The 14,843-nt window shown below is 37.5% G+C and overlaps 1 protein-coding gene across 2 annotated transcripts in view; it reads left to right on the forward strand.

The window, feature by feature from the left end:
* eng (endoglin) overlaps nucleotides 1–13,726 on the forward strand; it is a 41,498-nt gene extending 27,772 nt beyond the window's left edge. For both annotated transcript variants that reach the window (XM_063478439.1, XM_063478438.1), the window contains exons 5-14: nucleotides 290–479; nucleotides 2,679–2,847; nucleotides 2,933–3,038; nucleotides 3,201–3,402; nucleotides 3,753–3,904; nucleotides 4,203–4,433; nucleotides 4,595–4,661; nucleotides 9,937–10,044; nucleotides 10,141–10,188; nucleotides 10,264–13,726. In XM_063478439.1, the coding sequence (XP_063334509.1) occupies nucleotides 290–479; nucleotides 2,679–2,847; nucleotides 2,933–3,038; nucleotides 3,201–3,402; nucleotides 3,753–3,904; nucleotides 4,203–4,433; nucleotides 4,595–4,661; nucleotides 9,937–10,044; nucleotides 10,141–10,188; nucleotides 10,264–10,385 (1,395 nt within the window). In that variant the 3' untranslated portion in view covers nucleotides 10,386–13,726. The remainder of the gene's footprint in view (nucleotides 1–289; nucleotides 480–2,678; nucleotides 2,848–2,932; nucleotides 3,039–3,200; nucleotides 3,403–3,752; nucleotides 3,905–4,202; nucleotides 4,434–4,594; nucleotides 4,662–9,936; nucleotides 10,045–10,140; nucleotides 10,189–10,263) is intronic.
* The last annotated feature ends 1,117 nt before the right edge of the window (nucleotides 13,727–14,843 follow it).

The raw sequence follows: 14,843 nt of genomic DNA on the forward strand, positions 1-14,843 counted from the left end.
ACCATAATAAACATTTCTTTTTAACAGGGCTCTGCTAAGAGAATAGGGGGAGAGTTGGGTGTGGAGGGTAAGAAAAAGTATAATGAGATTAATGGCCAAATACGTTTGATCTAACCAATTCTAAGCAGACAAGAAGTAAATAAAAATATATGCAAAGCTGACTCATACAGTTCTGTGTAATCATAGCAACGGGTAGTGGACATGCCTTTTAGGACCTGATTTGGCTCTGTGCTTCCTGAAAATTGCATTTAATGAAGGTAATGAATTTGTTTTTGTCTTTTCTCTCCAGACAAACCAAAACTCCACAATTACACTACACAGTGCCAATGAACCAAGTTTTCAGAGAAATTTCCATTTGATACAAGGTTTACCCTCCGAAGAGGAGGAGCTGATCAAATGGGCAACAGAGACGTTTGGGGGTGTGACTTCATTCACTGCTCTTAGTAATGTGGGTCAAATCACATCAACAGGAACACAAGGTGAGAGACATTTGTGTAAAGGTGATTTTGGGTTAATTTTTATCACGATCATCTTCTAAACCATCCATTTAATTGTAAGGTGTGGAAATGTGCCATACACACATTATGAAATAAAGATGAAGATCTCTCTCTCTCTCTCCCCCTTTATATATATATAGATATATATAGATGTAGATATATAGATACATCAGATCACAGAAGAACAGCAAAAAGGTTTCTTATCTGTCTCTAAAACAGTGTTTTAAATGAACTTTGAAACTGTGTGGTTTTTTGTATTTAGGATATGCTATCTGCATCTGTGTTTGGTCTAAAACAGCATGTTTGGATGCTGAAGAGAACAAAGTAATTACAGTCAGCACATCATGCAGCTCCAGCTTACATAACTCAGGAGAGAGTCTGCATTATAGTAATCAAGGCTGGATGCGGTGCTGTTTCTGGTGCTCTATAGAGATCATTCATCACTAACCTTCTTTTATCTGAAGTATGCCTAAAAACACTTTCTGATGAAATAACTGCAAAAAGCAATGTGTGCACCAAAAAGCTGTTTTGAGTCGAACATTTTCATAGGCAAGATTTCTATTACTGAATGTCATCTGTGCACTGATTTCCAATGCTTTTCATGCGCATTTGTAGGTGGACAAGCCAGAGGAATTAAAAGCAAAACAAACAGCTGCGACAGATTTTTTTTAAATTTTATTTTGTTTTTTTCTATAAAGCTGTATGCAACAAGCACAACATGTTAAAATCTTAAGTATTCTGAGGAAATCTTGAGCTTGGCTAAAGTGTTGAGGATGAATCAACATATTTTTTTTAGTGCTGACAAGATGTCATTACATATGGCAGAACATTTGGAAAGAGTAGTAATTGAGAAGTGACCATTGATGCTGAAGATGGAAGCACAAAACAACACAGATTTAAAGTGAACATTCATGGATGACTAAAAGCTGGACATTAGGAATATTATGGGATGTTACTGCCATCAGCAGTAGCAGCAGGATGCTCAGTGCAAGCACAATTATTTCCTAGCAAAGCCTCCTTAAGGCAGTCTGAGCCAACACAGAGCTCTTAGATGGATTTAAAAAGAAGTGAACAGTGTGGGGCTGAAATAGCGACGGCTGCTTGTGCTTCATTTCTATTATAATTTTGAGTATTTTTAAAGAATTATGTTTGAATCTGTCTTCATGATTCCCTGTCCTTCTCTGTGATTTCCAACATGTAATGTGTTACAGTAAGAGGGAGCTCAGCTTCCCTTTCAAGCAGTGCTTTCTCTCATTGAAAATGCCATATTTAAATTGTAAGCAAAAGGATGTTTTCAGCCTGCTTAGTTTTAGCTAATGTTGTAACTGAGTCATGCTCCACAAGGGCATGATAATTACTCAAGCAGTGGAACATTTTACATTTCTATTTTGTTGTATCATTTGGCCTTGCCTGCATTGGGGTGTTAGGTGCATTTGCGTAGGCCTTGTTGTAGGTGTTTGAAAAGTCTGTGCAATGACACACAACAATATGTTGCTGAGACGCGGGCTCACCGAGCAGCAAGAGTAGAAAATGTGTGCATGTCCTTCGGGATTCGTCAATGTCAAATTTGAAATGTGATTTCAAATTCATGTCATGCTATTGCTTTTGCAGAAGACAAGTGTTAAGCAATGATAATGAAGCTACTTTTGAATTATAGTTAGAAGAGCTACAAGCCAGACAAGATTTTAAGTAATTAGAAGAAGACTGCTCCAATCCTCTGTGCAAATGGAGCAATGGCAGCCAGCTTGAATTTGACTTGGTCACAGATTGCAATAATTTGTAGTATTTAATAAAAGTGTGGGGAAAAGCAACCCTGTCCTATAGCATGAGCCATTTCTCCCCATGTGTCTTTTGGTTCCAAACACACATTAAGTGTTCTTGGCACACACCACTTGCCCATTAGTGTGATGATGCGGTGTCAGGAGCTGTGGGAAACGTATATCAACCCACAATTCAGCCATAGTGTTCTAAAACTTTTGGAGCACTGTAGCAAGTTACACCTTTGAACTACCTGTGTGTATCTTCAAAACTGCTGCTGGAGTATGTTTAAAAGCAGTAAATGATAGGTGTTAATGTTCCTCCCAAAGCAGGTTAGTCCTTGGTTAGAGATTAGCTCATCAGTGTCTTTCTTGAACCATTGGACGACCGATGATAGAAAGTAATTGTTTTATGGTTTTACAGGAACCAAGCCAGGCTCTCCAATCTGTACACTTGAAATTGAAGATCTGCTGGAGAAGCATTTCATGACGATTCAATCAAATCCAAGCAAATTTTGCTTCCCACAGCAGCAGGCCTCAAGTACTGAAACTGAGCTTCATATTATAAACATCGCAGAGAATTCCAGCATTCGGTAAACCTTAATATAAAATGCTTTTTTTTTTTTAGCTATATTTACTGGCAAAATCTTTCTTGTGACATTTAATTTTTTATTGCAGCAATGTATCCCTGCACGTGCATGCAAAGAAGCAGACCCGCGTGTTCATGAGGGGTCCTCAGGGCACAATGTGGACCTTCATCAATCCACAACACACCTCGTTTGCTGTAAGCATACATATTAAAGTCTCGTACTTCAAGAAGTATTTATGGCATGCACCATGTGTGAGATATTATTTATTAAGATGAAAAAGACTTCAGGTATTTAAGTTATCATGTCTACCTCCGCATTGTTACTGATTTATCTTAACCTGTCCTCATTTTCTTCAGTCTAACAATGAAATAACGCTGAATTATGGCTCAACCTCGCACAAAATACACCCTAACTTGACACTGACTAGTGATACTGCATCAGATGTGCAAAGGATGGCTTTGGACCATTTTAAAGTCCCTACTTTTGCCAGCTATACTGAATTGGAATTAAAAGAATCGAGGATTTCACTGGTTCTTAAGAAAAGCGAGACCCCAACAGGTAAGACAATAAAATGAAAGCATTCTTCTTGCTTTATGTTGGAAGCTTTACCAAAAATAGAGTAGACTGAGTATTACAAAATACAATAACCTCCCCAAAAAATACATGTTACCAAACCCAGAGACTGTACTGTATCAGTAGGATAATGACAGCAATAACAAATTAAATACTAACATTCTTGCATTTGGTGTATATTTTTTTTTTCTATGCTGTAATTTGAATGGTCATTTAAGTTCTCAGTAACAGAGCTACTCTTGTTTTTCAGAAAGAATCCAAGAACATCAACAGTGATACAGTTGTTTCATGCAAAAAATTTTTGTTGACCTATTTTAATTTAATTTCTCGCTCAGTTGCACCAAGCGTTCCGGCACCAGGCAATCCTGTTGCAACAAATTCCCCCACTCAAATCCCCATGGTGATAATGCTGTACACCTCTGCAGACTATCAGACGCCCATAGACTTTAACACCAAAATCCAGACCGACAAGAGAATTTTTGCAGAGGTAAAACTCTTTACCTTTTTAACTGCATTTATTCACTGCTTAAATAAGTGATGGGTAATGTTTTTTGTCTTTGTGGTCTTTTTTTAAATTGTTACAGGGTTACCCATCACACAGTTACTGCTTTTAGTTAACTGCAGTCCGCAAACTGAATTAAATAGAAATTTTTTCTATCTAAATATAAATATTTTACAATAGCAACAAAAAGGCTTACTGTTTAACATATCAGATTGTCCTTCATCAGCTAATGCCCATTGAACTTATAACATCTTTGTTTTGAATTCTTTTCTGTTCTCTGCAGATTTCTGGAAACACTTTAGGGAGTCTAGTCTTGACTTGGAAGGTGACCAAATGTATTTTGCGATCCAAAGGCTCGTGCCTTGCAGAGAAAAACCTGCCCTTCTTTCCAGTGGACTGCCCCTCAAATTCTTGTCCTAACAGAGCTCGATTCACCTTCTCCATAGAGCAGCTTCAGGAGCTTTCATCCACCACATGGGACATGGAATGTGATGTCAGCTTTTGTTATACTGAGGTAAGGATTTATCAACCACTTTTAATGTTTCACATCAATACAACACTTTACATTTTTAATGTGTTTAACTCAGTCGCTCTGAATTCAGAAAATCTGCCTGTATGACAAACCTATGGACACTATGAACTTTTGAGTGAGCTGTGTTTTTGCTTCTTCCCTAGCAATGTGCATATGGAGGAAAAGCCAGCAGGAATTTGGAATTTACCCAGTCATGCCCAGAAGCCCCAAGTGAGTTCAGTTTAAACTCCAACATGTGGATGAGTTATTTTTTTTTTTTATTTCTTTAAATTAATAAAAAAAAAAAGGTTGCAAAAAAAAGTCCCAATGGTGGCCTTGAGTTTAAAATTAATTTTTGACAGATGAATGTTTTATATTTAACTCTCTAAGAATAAACTCTCCAAACTCTCAGCAGAAATACCAAAACTTTTAAATTACCTTTTATGCCTTCAGGACTTAATTGCTAGTCTGGTGCTTGGTCAGAGTGTTGTTGCTTGCTGCAATAATTTTCATTCCTATTATTGCTTTCAGTGCAAAACAAATGCTGCACAGGCTGTTGTCATAACAGTGGATATGCAGTGAGGCACATAAGGGGTTGTGGGGCAGGCCCTCGTCCTTTAGGAAGGTCTGCAGGATGACCTTGTGGCCACAATCAAAAATAATGACCCTCGGGGGAGGGGGGGTGAAGTCCTTTGTGTTTCCAAGGGGTTTGACTGCGCTGCTGTCCTAACATAGGCACTGAGCTTTGTGCTATTGTCAGACCAATCAACACAGTTGACTCAAACAAGAAAAGATGTCTTTCTTGAAAGAAAGTACCCTCGCCACACGTTATGATTAATTTCTAGGAAATTTCAGATGAATCAATTTCTAAACAAGAAGACACAAGGAAGCAGAAGCTGATTAAATGGAAGGACATATGAAGTGTCTTTGTAAAACTTGTAATTTGTTTGTTTATGCCTTAAGCTGCCTTTATGCTTCCTGTCCTTTTAGAGAAGAAAGATAAAGGTTTTTATGTCAGTATTGCAGGGGAAGCTGCCTAAACTACTCATCCATGCTTCCCTGTGTCCTGGTTGTCCTCTTCCTTGATTCTCTCTGCATTTCTTTGACTTATATGGTTTAAAGAAATGTGTATTTTTTTTGGAGACCAGGGTAAATCGAGAGATCTAACTTTAAAGTAACACACTTGTTTGGTACGTCTGTTCACTTCATTAGCCAGTGTCAGACATGCAAGGGTTATTGTATACCAGCAGCACTAGCAGACTGCAGTCTGCTGCAAGCCTTCACTGGGCAGGACTATGAACTCCATTCAGCAATCTTTCCTGTTTGGTAGTTTTCATACAGAGGGCTACAGGGAGTCTGAGCGCAGGCATGCTGTCTCTCTCCTCCTCTCCACCTGCACTGAAGCTTCTGCTTCCTCCTCTTGTTTATTCAGCTTCGCTGTCAAAGTCTCACTTATACAAACTAGCACACCAATTGATAATAGAAAAAAACGTCTCTAGGGAAAACCTACTTAGGTTGCTGTGATGTTTCTCACTCATTTAGGAATGTCCTTTGCTATAAAATCAACAAACTGGGTTGACTGCCTGGAATGCAGTCAACCCAAATGCCCACAAGATGTCACTGTGTCAGTGCTCTGATTCACGTGTATTTGAAATAACACACACAAACACACACACACTCATTGAGAATAGTTGCACATTTTTGCGTTAATTTAGAGTTAAATGTGTCTTGGCCTTATGACGACTTTATGCAGACACGATTCAGCTTCACACAGATATTAGTCAAATGACCATACTGTGTTAAGTAGGATTACGTTTTTGCAAAGCAAGCTCCTGCTTTCTGGTTGTTGTGTCCTGATGAGGTTTTGTGTTTTGTGCATTAGTACGTAGCTTAGCATGTTTAACCCAGAGGCAGAAGGCAGCAGAAGGCAGGTGAGAAACTCATGGAAAGGTGATGATTAGTTTCCTCCTACTGCTCTGGATACTTGTGGGAAAATCTCTACAGGCAGCAGTAGAGGGGAAGGAGGGAAAGCCGGTATTTACGCAGTGGTTTTCTTGATAGATAACACATAACATACTGCCTCTGCTCTTGTGGGGACTTCTAACAGCTTACATGGTTTGGGACAAGGTTGTTTATTTGCAGCCTTGAAAAGCTTTACTACATTCCCAGATATTGATTTTGGTGCAAATTCTGTAAACAATTTGACAGTTAATTCAGGCCAGTCAGATGGATACTGAACAAATCAAAGTTTAGATCTAAGCAATAAGTTTTTAACATTGTTTGTCATTGCAAATTTTAATACATTTAAGAACATCTGTTTATGTTTCCATCTTCAAATAAGGGTTAGAGTTTACTGTGATGTTTGAGAGAAGGGAAGAACTGTCAGTGATCTGCTGTGCAGCCTTTTTGAAAAGATGCCTTTCTCAAGGTTGTTAATTTCTAGCTTTGCCAGCCCACTAAAACTAGAGAAAAAAATTGCTAGGCTGTTACAATATGTACAGTCTGGTTGATGCAGTTTGTGGGTAATGATATTTTTTGTCATTTTGCCTCTATAAACTACCACAGTGGATTTTAAATCAAACACTGAAGATATTTCCACCCTTGAGATGATCCATTAGGCTTTACTGCAGCCACCTTCAGTTGCTCCGTGTTTGTCGGTCTGCCTTCAGTTTGGTATTTAATAACTAAAAACCACGCTCTGCTGGGTTGAAGAATATTCCGTTTCTTTGCTCGGAGAAACTCTGGGGTTGCTTTCGCTTTGTGTTTTAGGTCATCATCCATTTGCACTGTGAAGTGCCGTCTGACCGGTTTTGCTGGTTTTGAGTGAATCTGAGTACAGCACGGTACAATTCAGAATTTAGAACTGCTACTGCTATCAGCAGACCCAGTTCCACTGACAGCTGTAGATGCAATAGCACGGCCTCCACAGTTTTTGACAGATGATGCGGTTCAGATCATGAGCTCTCTCTCTCCTTCTCCATAAATTTCTCTTCCCATCAATTTTGTGCAAGTTTATCTTAGCTTCATCTGTCCAACGAATCCCCAGCCCCCCGAACTCTGCAGTGTCTTTTAGATGTTTTCAGGCAAAGTCTAACCTTGAATACAACCAGTGGTTTGCACCTTATTGTAAACTGTCTGTATTTAAATTCATTCATTTTTGATTCATTGGACAATTAACTGACAAGCAGGCCAGGTGAAACCAGAGAGTGAGCAAAAATGTACAAAATGGCTTTAATACGAGGTTAGCACTTTGTGCCTCACCACAAGAATGTCCCGAGCTGGACTTCACCATCTGGCTGGGGCCTTTCTGTGTGCCTCTCGCCCTCTGGTTGCAGGGATAGGCTCGTGCGACCCTGATAAGCATAAGAGAATGGATGGATTCACACAGTCAATGCAATACTTTTGTTAAACCCCTTTGAATTAAAGCAGAAAATCTCCTATTCAATCACATTTAAATTTAATTAATTTTTTTTTAAGTTTAAAAATCCATTGTGGTAGTGTACAGAAAAACTTTCATTTTCCAAGTATGCTGGACCTCTGTATGTGCCCCGGTACATATTCATTCAGAGCTGCTTTGAGGGAAAGTATTTTATTTTTATAACTACTGGTTCAAGGTTATATGTTATCTAATATATTTTGTTAGCCAAAAAGTCTCTTGTGTAGCGGAAGCCAGCTCATGGCATGCTCAGAAAACTTTAGAAATTGCAAAGTTGGTTGTTAATCAAAATTTGTATGGCTACATTGGAACAGGACAAATTCAATTTTCTTTAAAAATATAAATAAAAATCGGACTCATCCAAAACATTGGCTGTAGTTTTGGGAGGTGATAAATAGCACTGTATGTATGCTCTATTGATTTCCAGAAGATGTTTTAGTAGATGCATAGATAGTCTGCCAGCTTCAGGAGTGGATGGAAAGAATTATGGTGATCATCATTAAGTCCTATGTGGAGCGGCTCTGGCGTGCATTAAGGTTAAGTAGCACTTAATTTTGAAACACAGAGGCTGTTTTGGATATAGATGGCACGATTATTATTGTTAATATAGTACTTTGTTTAAAGCCATGAACTATTTGCAAGCCATGGCAAAATGTCCAGTGTACTGCATGTCTGTCAGATTATGGGTTTGAAATTTGGTGGTTTCATAGAGATGTAAATTGTAACTGTGTAGATTGCAGAGCTAGCCTCTCATTTCGGGGAGTTCGTAAACTTTAACTAGTTTTTTCTATTACAGAGAATATGGAATAGTAACTTTTAAGCATCACACATAAATGTACGAACAGCAGTTCACTGGAACATTTAATAGAGATGCTCTCTAAGGACACACATGGGTTAGTTGGGGTGAATTCTTTATTGAACTAAGAAGATTACATTGTAGTGATCGTGATTCACAGTGCAGATTTAGGACAAACCCAAATTAAGAACATATTTTCAGATGGAAAATCAGTTAAAGTGGTGGACGCAGTATTTATCCACAAGTCAAAAAATCTCTGTGTGCAGAGTTAAGTTCAGTTTCATAAAAAATGCCAAGGACATTGGTCTTCCTGAAAAGAAGACACTTGCTATGTGGCTATGTGATTTTGTTTTTGGTTAGAGTGAATAGATAGAATCTGTGTTTGTGTTGTAGTAGAGATAATCTAATCTGCATATTCTACTTGTGTGCATTATATAATGAACCTATTGCATGACTGATTTTATTTGGTATAGAGGAAACAATTCTCTCTGTGTACTACCAAACCTTTACAATGTGAAAATGCAACGTTATTAAAAGGACACACCTTTGTTTATTATATTGCTCTCTTTTTTTTTTTGCTTGTTTTCTCTTTTTTCTTTCTCAACAGGTGATCCAGGTGATTGATATATGTATTTTTTGTCTGTTTGTTTTGTTGGTTTTTGTTTTTTGCCTTTTATCACTGTTCCTCTTCCCTGCTGTTTTTCTTTCCCTCTTTCTTTCTCCCTTTTCTTTTCCCCAGTCAAGTCTGTCCCGTATTTAGCAAGTGAAAATAAAATAAAATAAACAATAAAAGGTGAATAGACCATTACGGCAAGGCTGGGATGGTCCATTTGGTAAAGTAAATCCGTTGGGCATCTTTCTTTGCCTTTAGACAATAATTCTGATGGCAAAAGAACCAAACGGGACAGGCAACAAAAAAAAAAAAAAGGACACACCATAGCTTGTAAGAAGAACATGTATTTTATGCCACCATATAAATTGTTGTATATCACATGCTTTTGATTGATTGTCCGGTGTAGTCCTGCTGGAGCACAACAAATAGGACTTTTCAGTGGTTCTTTGGAGAAATTCTTATATTATATTATTATATTATATATGATATATTATATTGAAGCTGCATTACAACATAAAAGGAGGATTTCGGGTCTCCAAAGATTTTTTAAATCGTGTTCGATTGAACGTAATTGTAGTTGTAGCAGTTGTAGTAAATCTTTTTCTTTCTTTTTTTTTAAATTTAAGCTTGCATACATTGTTTTTGCATGTCTGCTTTTCAGCCGCACCACGCATTAATGGCCTGTCTGAAGTTCTGGGTATTGCCTTTGGAGGGTTCCTGATTGGGGCATTACTTATTGGAGCGCTGTGGTTTATCAAAATCAAAACAGGTAAATTTATGAGTGAGGACAGAATGTTTGGACTCCAGAATAGATCTGAATCGATGTATTTCTGAATTTGAAATTGTCCAATTCTCTTTAATTCAGGGTACCCAACTGGACTGGAGATGAATTCAACTGTAGTCAATATTCCTGGTAAGGACTCTTATTTTTTAATAATTCTTTTTTGTTTTTAGCAGGTTCTTATTGGCTTGTTTTTCCTTTCCACAGGATGTCCTTGCTCAGGAGCAAAGCGACAACCTGTTTCTACCAACCCATCCCCCTCTGAGAACAGCAGTGCCAATGCTAGCATTGGAAGCACCCAGAGCACACCTACCAGCAGCATGGCTTGAGAATGTGGTATTTTCACCCAGCAGGGCCACCATCCTCCTTCAAATTTAACTATACGGGTTTTGTGCTTCTTCTTTTATTTGTTTTTTTAAAACGGTGCCTGAAAAGCATTTGTTACATTCCTACTTCTTTAGATTCTCCTTTAAAAAGCACAACCCATATCTTTGGCATAACACGTCTGAAACGGATGTGATCTGGGAGCTTGTAATTGGCGGTGGGGAGGGCTAAGCGATGGTAACCAGAGTTTAATCAATGGCTTCTGACGTTCACCTCTGCTACCTCTCTGTAAAGTCAAGCTCTAAGACAGGAAGTTAAAGAGGGCAAAAGAAAAAAAATAAATTGGCTTGCAGCAACAGGAAAAACAAACCATATCCCCACAAGAGCTAACAGGAAATTCACTGCATTCCTTCCAATGAATTGTGCTTGTGTGATGGCAGCACAATAATAGTCAGACAGGAGACAAAACCAGTCAAAAGACATACTTTGAAAAACAGATGAAAAGCTGTTGTGCGCTCACATCAAGCTACAAAAATATGAGGGGCTGTTTGCTAGGTCAGTCTAGTCAGCAGCATTTTGCGGACTGAAAAGATCAACGTGTTTGGATCTTAGACAAGTCAACAAAATGCTTATTTCAGTGGCTATTTTTTTTAAATAAAGTTTAAGGTTAATGGTTAACAGCTACCTCTTATTATTTAGTTTAGACCTAAGTTTAAACTTAGATGTCTGTAGTGAATTTCATTTCCTTTCTTTCTTTTTTTATAAATTCTGTGTCACTTTAGGTGAATCTTAAAATGACTGTTTCGGTCATATGTAGCCTATGAAACAAAGTTATGGTGCCATTTTCATGCTATTAATAGGTGAATCAAAGCTGCTGTACTAATGTGTTTTGGAAGATATATTTACTAATTGCTCAAGAAGTACAATCAAAGCTATCGTTTATGGCTCACAGGTTGCAATTAATACTGAATCATTAAGACGTCAGTACCTTTAGTTGTCCAAAGTGTCACATGTAGAGACATATGGCTGTATTCAGAACTGACAAGTATGGCTGTAATTAGGCGTTAGTTCTAAAACACTACAATATCCATTCTAATGAGAGTCATCAATCACCACGTCTATCACCATGGCCTCACAATTTGCTGTACTTTTTTCACAACAGACTATTTTAAATTACATTTTGGTGTTTTCAGGGTGGTGTAATCATCACCCAGTAGAATTAAGCGCAGCTGTTTATAGTGTTAACAGTATATTGTACTTACATTTGAATACTTGACATGAAGACCAGCTGACCTTCTTATATTCAGTGTCATTTTATTCAAAATGTAGGCAGTAATTTTCTGCTCTATTTTTTTGATTGGAGATGAGTGCACAGGGTGTAAAAGGGCTTTTGTCATTAAACTGATGCTGTGGACCACGAATGCATCAGAGATTTTGCATTAAAGAAAAAAAAAACAGCTATTGTTACCCATGCCATGACCTTGCTTTAGGTGGGAAGTACAGGCTCAATGAAAAGGTGATCATTTTTTAAAATAATAAATATAAGTGCTAATGTAACACATTAAATGTTTTGTTTTTTTAATGTGAAAAAAAAATGAATCCAGTCTAAGGCAAATGTTTGCTTTAAATGAGATGGCTGTGCTCGAATGTGCCCACGTGTATGTAAATTTGCCCCTGAAAACAGCTCCCCCCACTTATCCTTTGACCTTTAACTTTTTAACTTTAACTGCCTACTTAAATCAGCTCTGAACACAGCCCATTGTGACTCTGCAGTATCAATTGCAACTGTACTGTAAGACCATATTCTGAATGCACTGCCACAGAGTATTAAAATTTGAATTCAGCTCCATGCATACTATTATAAAAATTCAAATCTTTATTTTTTTTTTCATTTGTCACATGACCTGTATAAAGATATGGAAGCTGTCATTTGCAAGAAATTAGTTTGTGGTTATCAATATTAACTTCTGCTCTCCACATTTAATAGGCTGCATCAGCCAGTGCCTGGCTAATGTTAGACTTATGCTGCATATTTGCATGATGAGGATGTTAAGGGGGGGGGGGGTCTACAACTGTAAAGTGACGGTTGATCCGTGAACCCACTTTTTTATTTTAATGTACAAATGTAAATGAGTTTAGTATTTTATTGCCACTCTTTTACCTCTAAAATATTGCCATCGCACATCAACTCTGGTGTAAGTAAGCAGAAAAAAGAAATAATTTTGCATTTACAGTACATTGCATCAACACAAGTAGTAAAACTGTGATATGTTAAACTTTATGATGACAAACACTCTCTCACACACACATATATATGATGTATATATAAAAAGTACACCCTTACTGTTTACAAAGGAATTAAGAGCGGAAGTAGCAGCCAGATTGCTGCTAGTCAAATGCACTTGATTAACTGACCATCAGTAAGTGTGACCACCTCTGTGAAAGCAGTAGTTCTGGCGATTTGGTCAGTAATCAGCTCTGTTTAAAAATGCCAGTGTTTTCCACGAGTGGAGGCCCCAGTAAATTCACCGCAAAGTGAGAGAGATCGCACAAAAACTAAACATCTGTAACTCTTCAGGCCTCACTTAGCATGTTACAATTCATGAAGATACAACTAGAAGAAGACAGAACAAAAATAGCATGTCAGAACTGGGCGGGAGGTATAACATTTGCTTTTCTTACATCTGAGAAAACCACAAGACTTTGGAAAAACTAAACTCAGCATATCAGCAGAAACACCTCCTACCAACTGTCAAGCATGGCGGTGGAGGGGTTATGATTTGGGCTTGTTTTTTAATCACAGGACCTGTGCACCTTGCAGTCATTAGATCAAGCATGATCTCCTCTTTTTACCAAAGCATTTTATTTAGTTTAGAAGTTGGGTTATGCAGCAGTACAAGCTCATTAGCAAATCTACAGCAGTGCAGCTGAAAAGGGAAGATTACTACATGTTATAGTGCTAAGGGTGGTTCTTCAAGCTATTGAAACATGAAGTGTGCCTAGTTTTACAGAGGATATACAGTGTGTATATATGTATATGTGTATATATATATATATATATATATATATATATATATATATATATATATATATATATATATATATCTGTGTGTGTAGACCTAGGAATTATTTAAATTCAAATGAGAAATGCTTATCCTCCTTCTCCTTCTGGTTTGCTAAAAGAATTTGTTCACCTTTAATTATGATCTTAAAAATGTTCCAAACCACCAACATTGTAAAATGTCTTTTCTTTGTATGTGAGCAATGTAGCAGAACCACATTTTCTCTCTTACTCAGTGTGTCTGCATGTACATTTTTCCAGTGCATGCCTGATTTTCTTTGTATATTTTTTGTAGACAAAGAGGGCCAGTACAAGCTGTCACTTGAGTATTTGTGCAATATAATGAGGTAAACCTGTATGTAATGTCTATATGTCATTTTTATCCTTTTTTTTGTAAGTTTTGTATGATAATCTTACATTGAATGATTTTTTAACCTGACTTGTTCTTTTATGTATTTAATTTACTGGGACAATTCATAATCATGGCACATATAAAATGCACATTGATTCTGTATAGCAATTGTTTTTGAATCTCATATAGGTTTTTATTCTGTAATCACAGACAGTGCGTGTCACATCACGTCACAGTACATATGGTTTATTGATTTTAGCCCTGTTTCACTTTTGCCCTCACCCTAAGGGTCCCGTGCTGTCCAAAAACACGAGATATCTCTGCAAACTGACATCCTGACATTGTGTTGTATTCATTGTACTATCTTCACTGGGTGTGAGGGGGAAGTGCATTCTGGATTCTGAAGACAGGATGTCTCACTAAACAGTAGCATCACAGTTAAATATTCAGCACTGACAGTTACCAGGATACATTCGCACCTAAAATAGTCAAAACGCAGCTATTATAAAAAACTTTTTTTTACATTAGATTCGTGGAAGCGTTGCAGCATGAGACTTTTTTTCTATTATAACTATCCTGCACCTGTGTTAAACCAGCCCCAGTAACTGTCTAAGCACTGACAGTAGAATCAGACAGGTTGTCAGTTAATTCAGTGTTAACCCTGCAGATCCCTTCGTTACCTCTGACAAAAGCTCTCCTTTCCACAGATGCTCTACACAGTTAATGAAATATGTGCACATATACACAGTATGCGTGCTCTGTGTGTGTGCGTGGGTGTGTCGTTACAATAGGAACTACAGCTACATTTATGCGAGAGGATTCATAACTGTATTCCTACCAAACAGTCGGAAATTGTAACAATGTGTCAAAATGTCTGCTTTTATTTTATCAAGTATAAGATGCAGTGTTATTTTTGTTCTGGAGTTGGCAGCCTTTTACTGTTTAAAATGAGTCCATTTGTTGAGACAGTATTCAACTGATGCCGTGTACTTCTGTGTTGTCTCAGAGAAATATATGTTTTGTCAAAATTATCTTAATAAACTCCATTTG

Source organism: Pelmatolapia mariae, linkage group LG7, assembly GCF_036321145.2.
Source record: "Pelmatolapia mariae isolate MD_Pm_ZW linkage group LG7, Pm_UMD_F_2, whole genome shotgun sequence".
NCBI classification, from domain to species: Eukaryota; Metazoa; Chordata; class Actinopteri; order Cichliformes; family Cichlidae; genus Pelmatolapia; species Pelmatolapia mariae.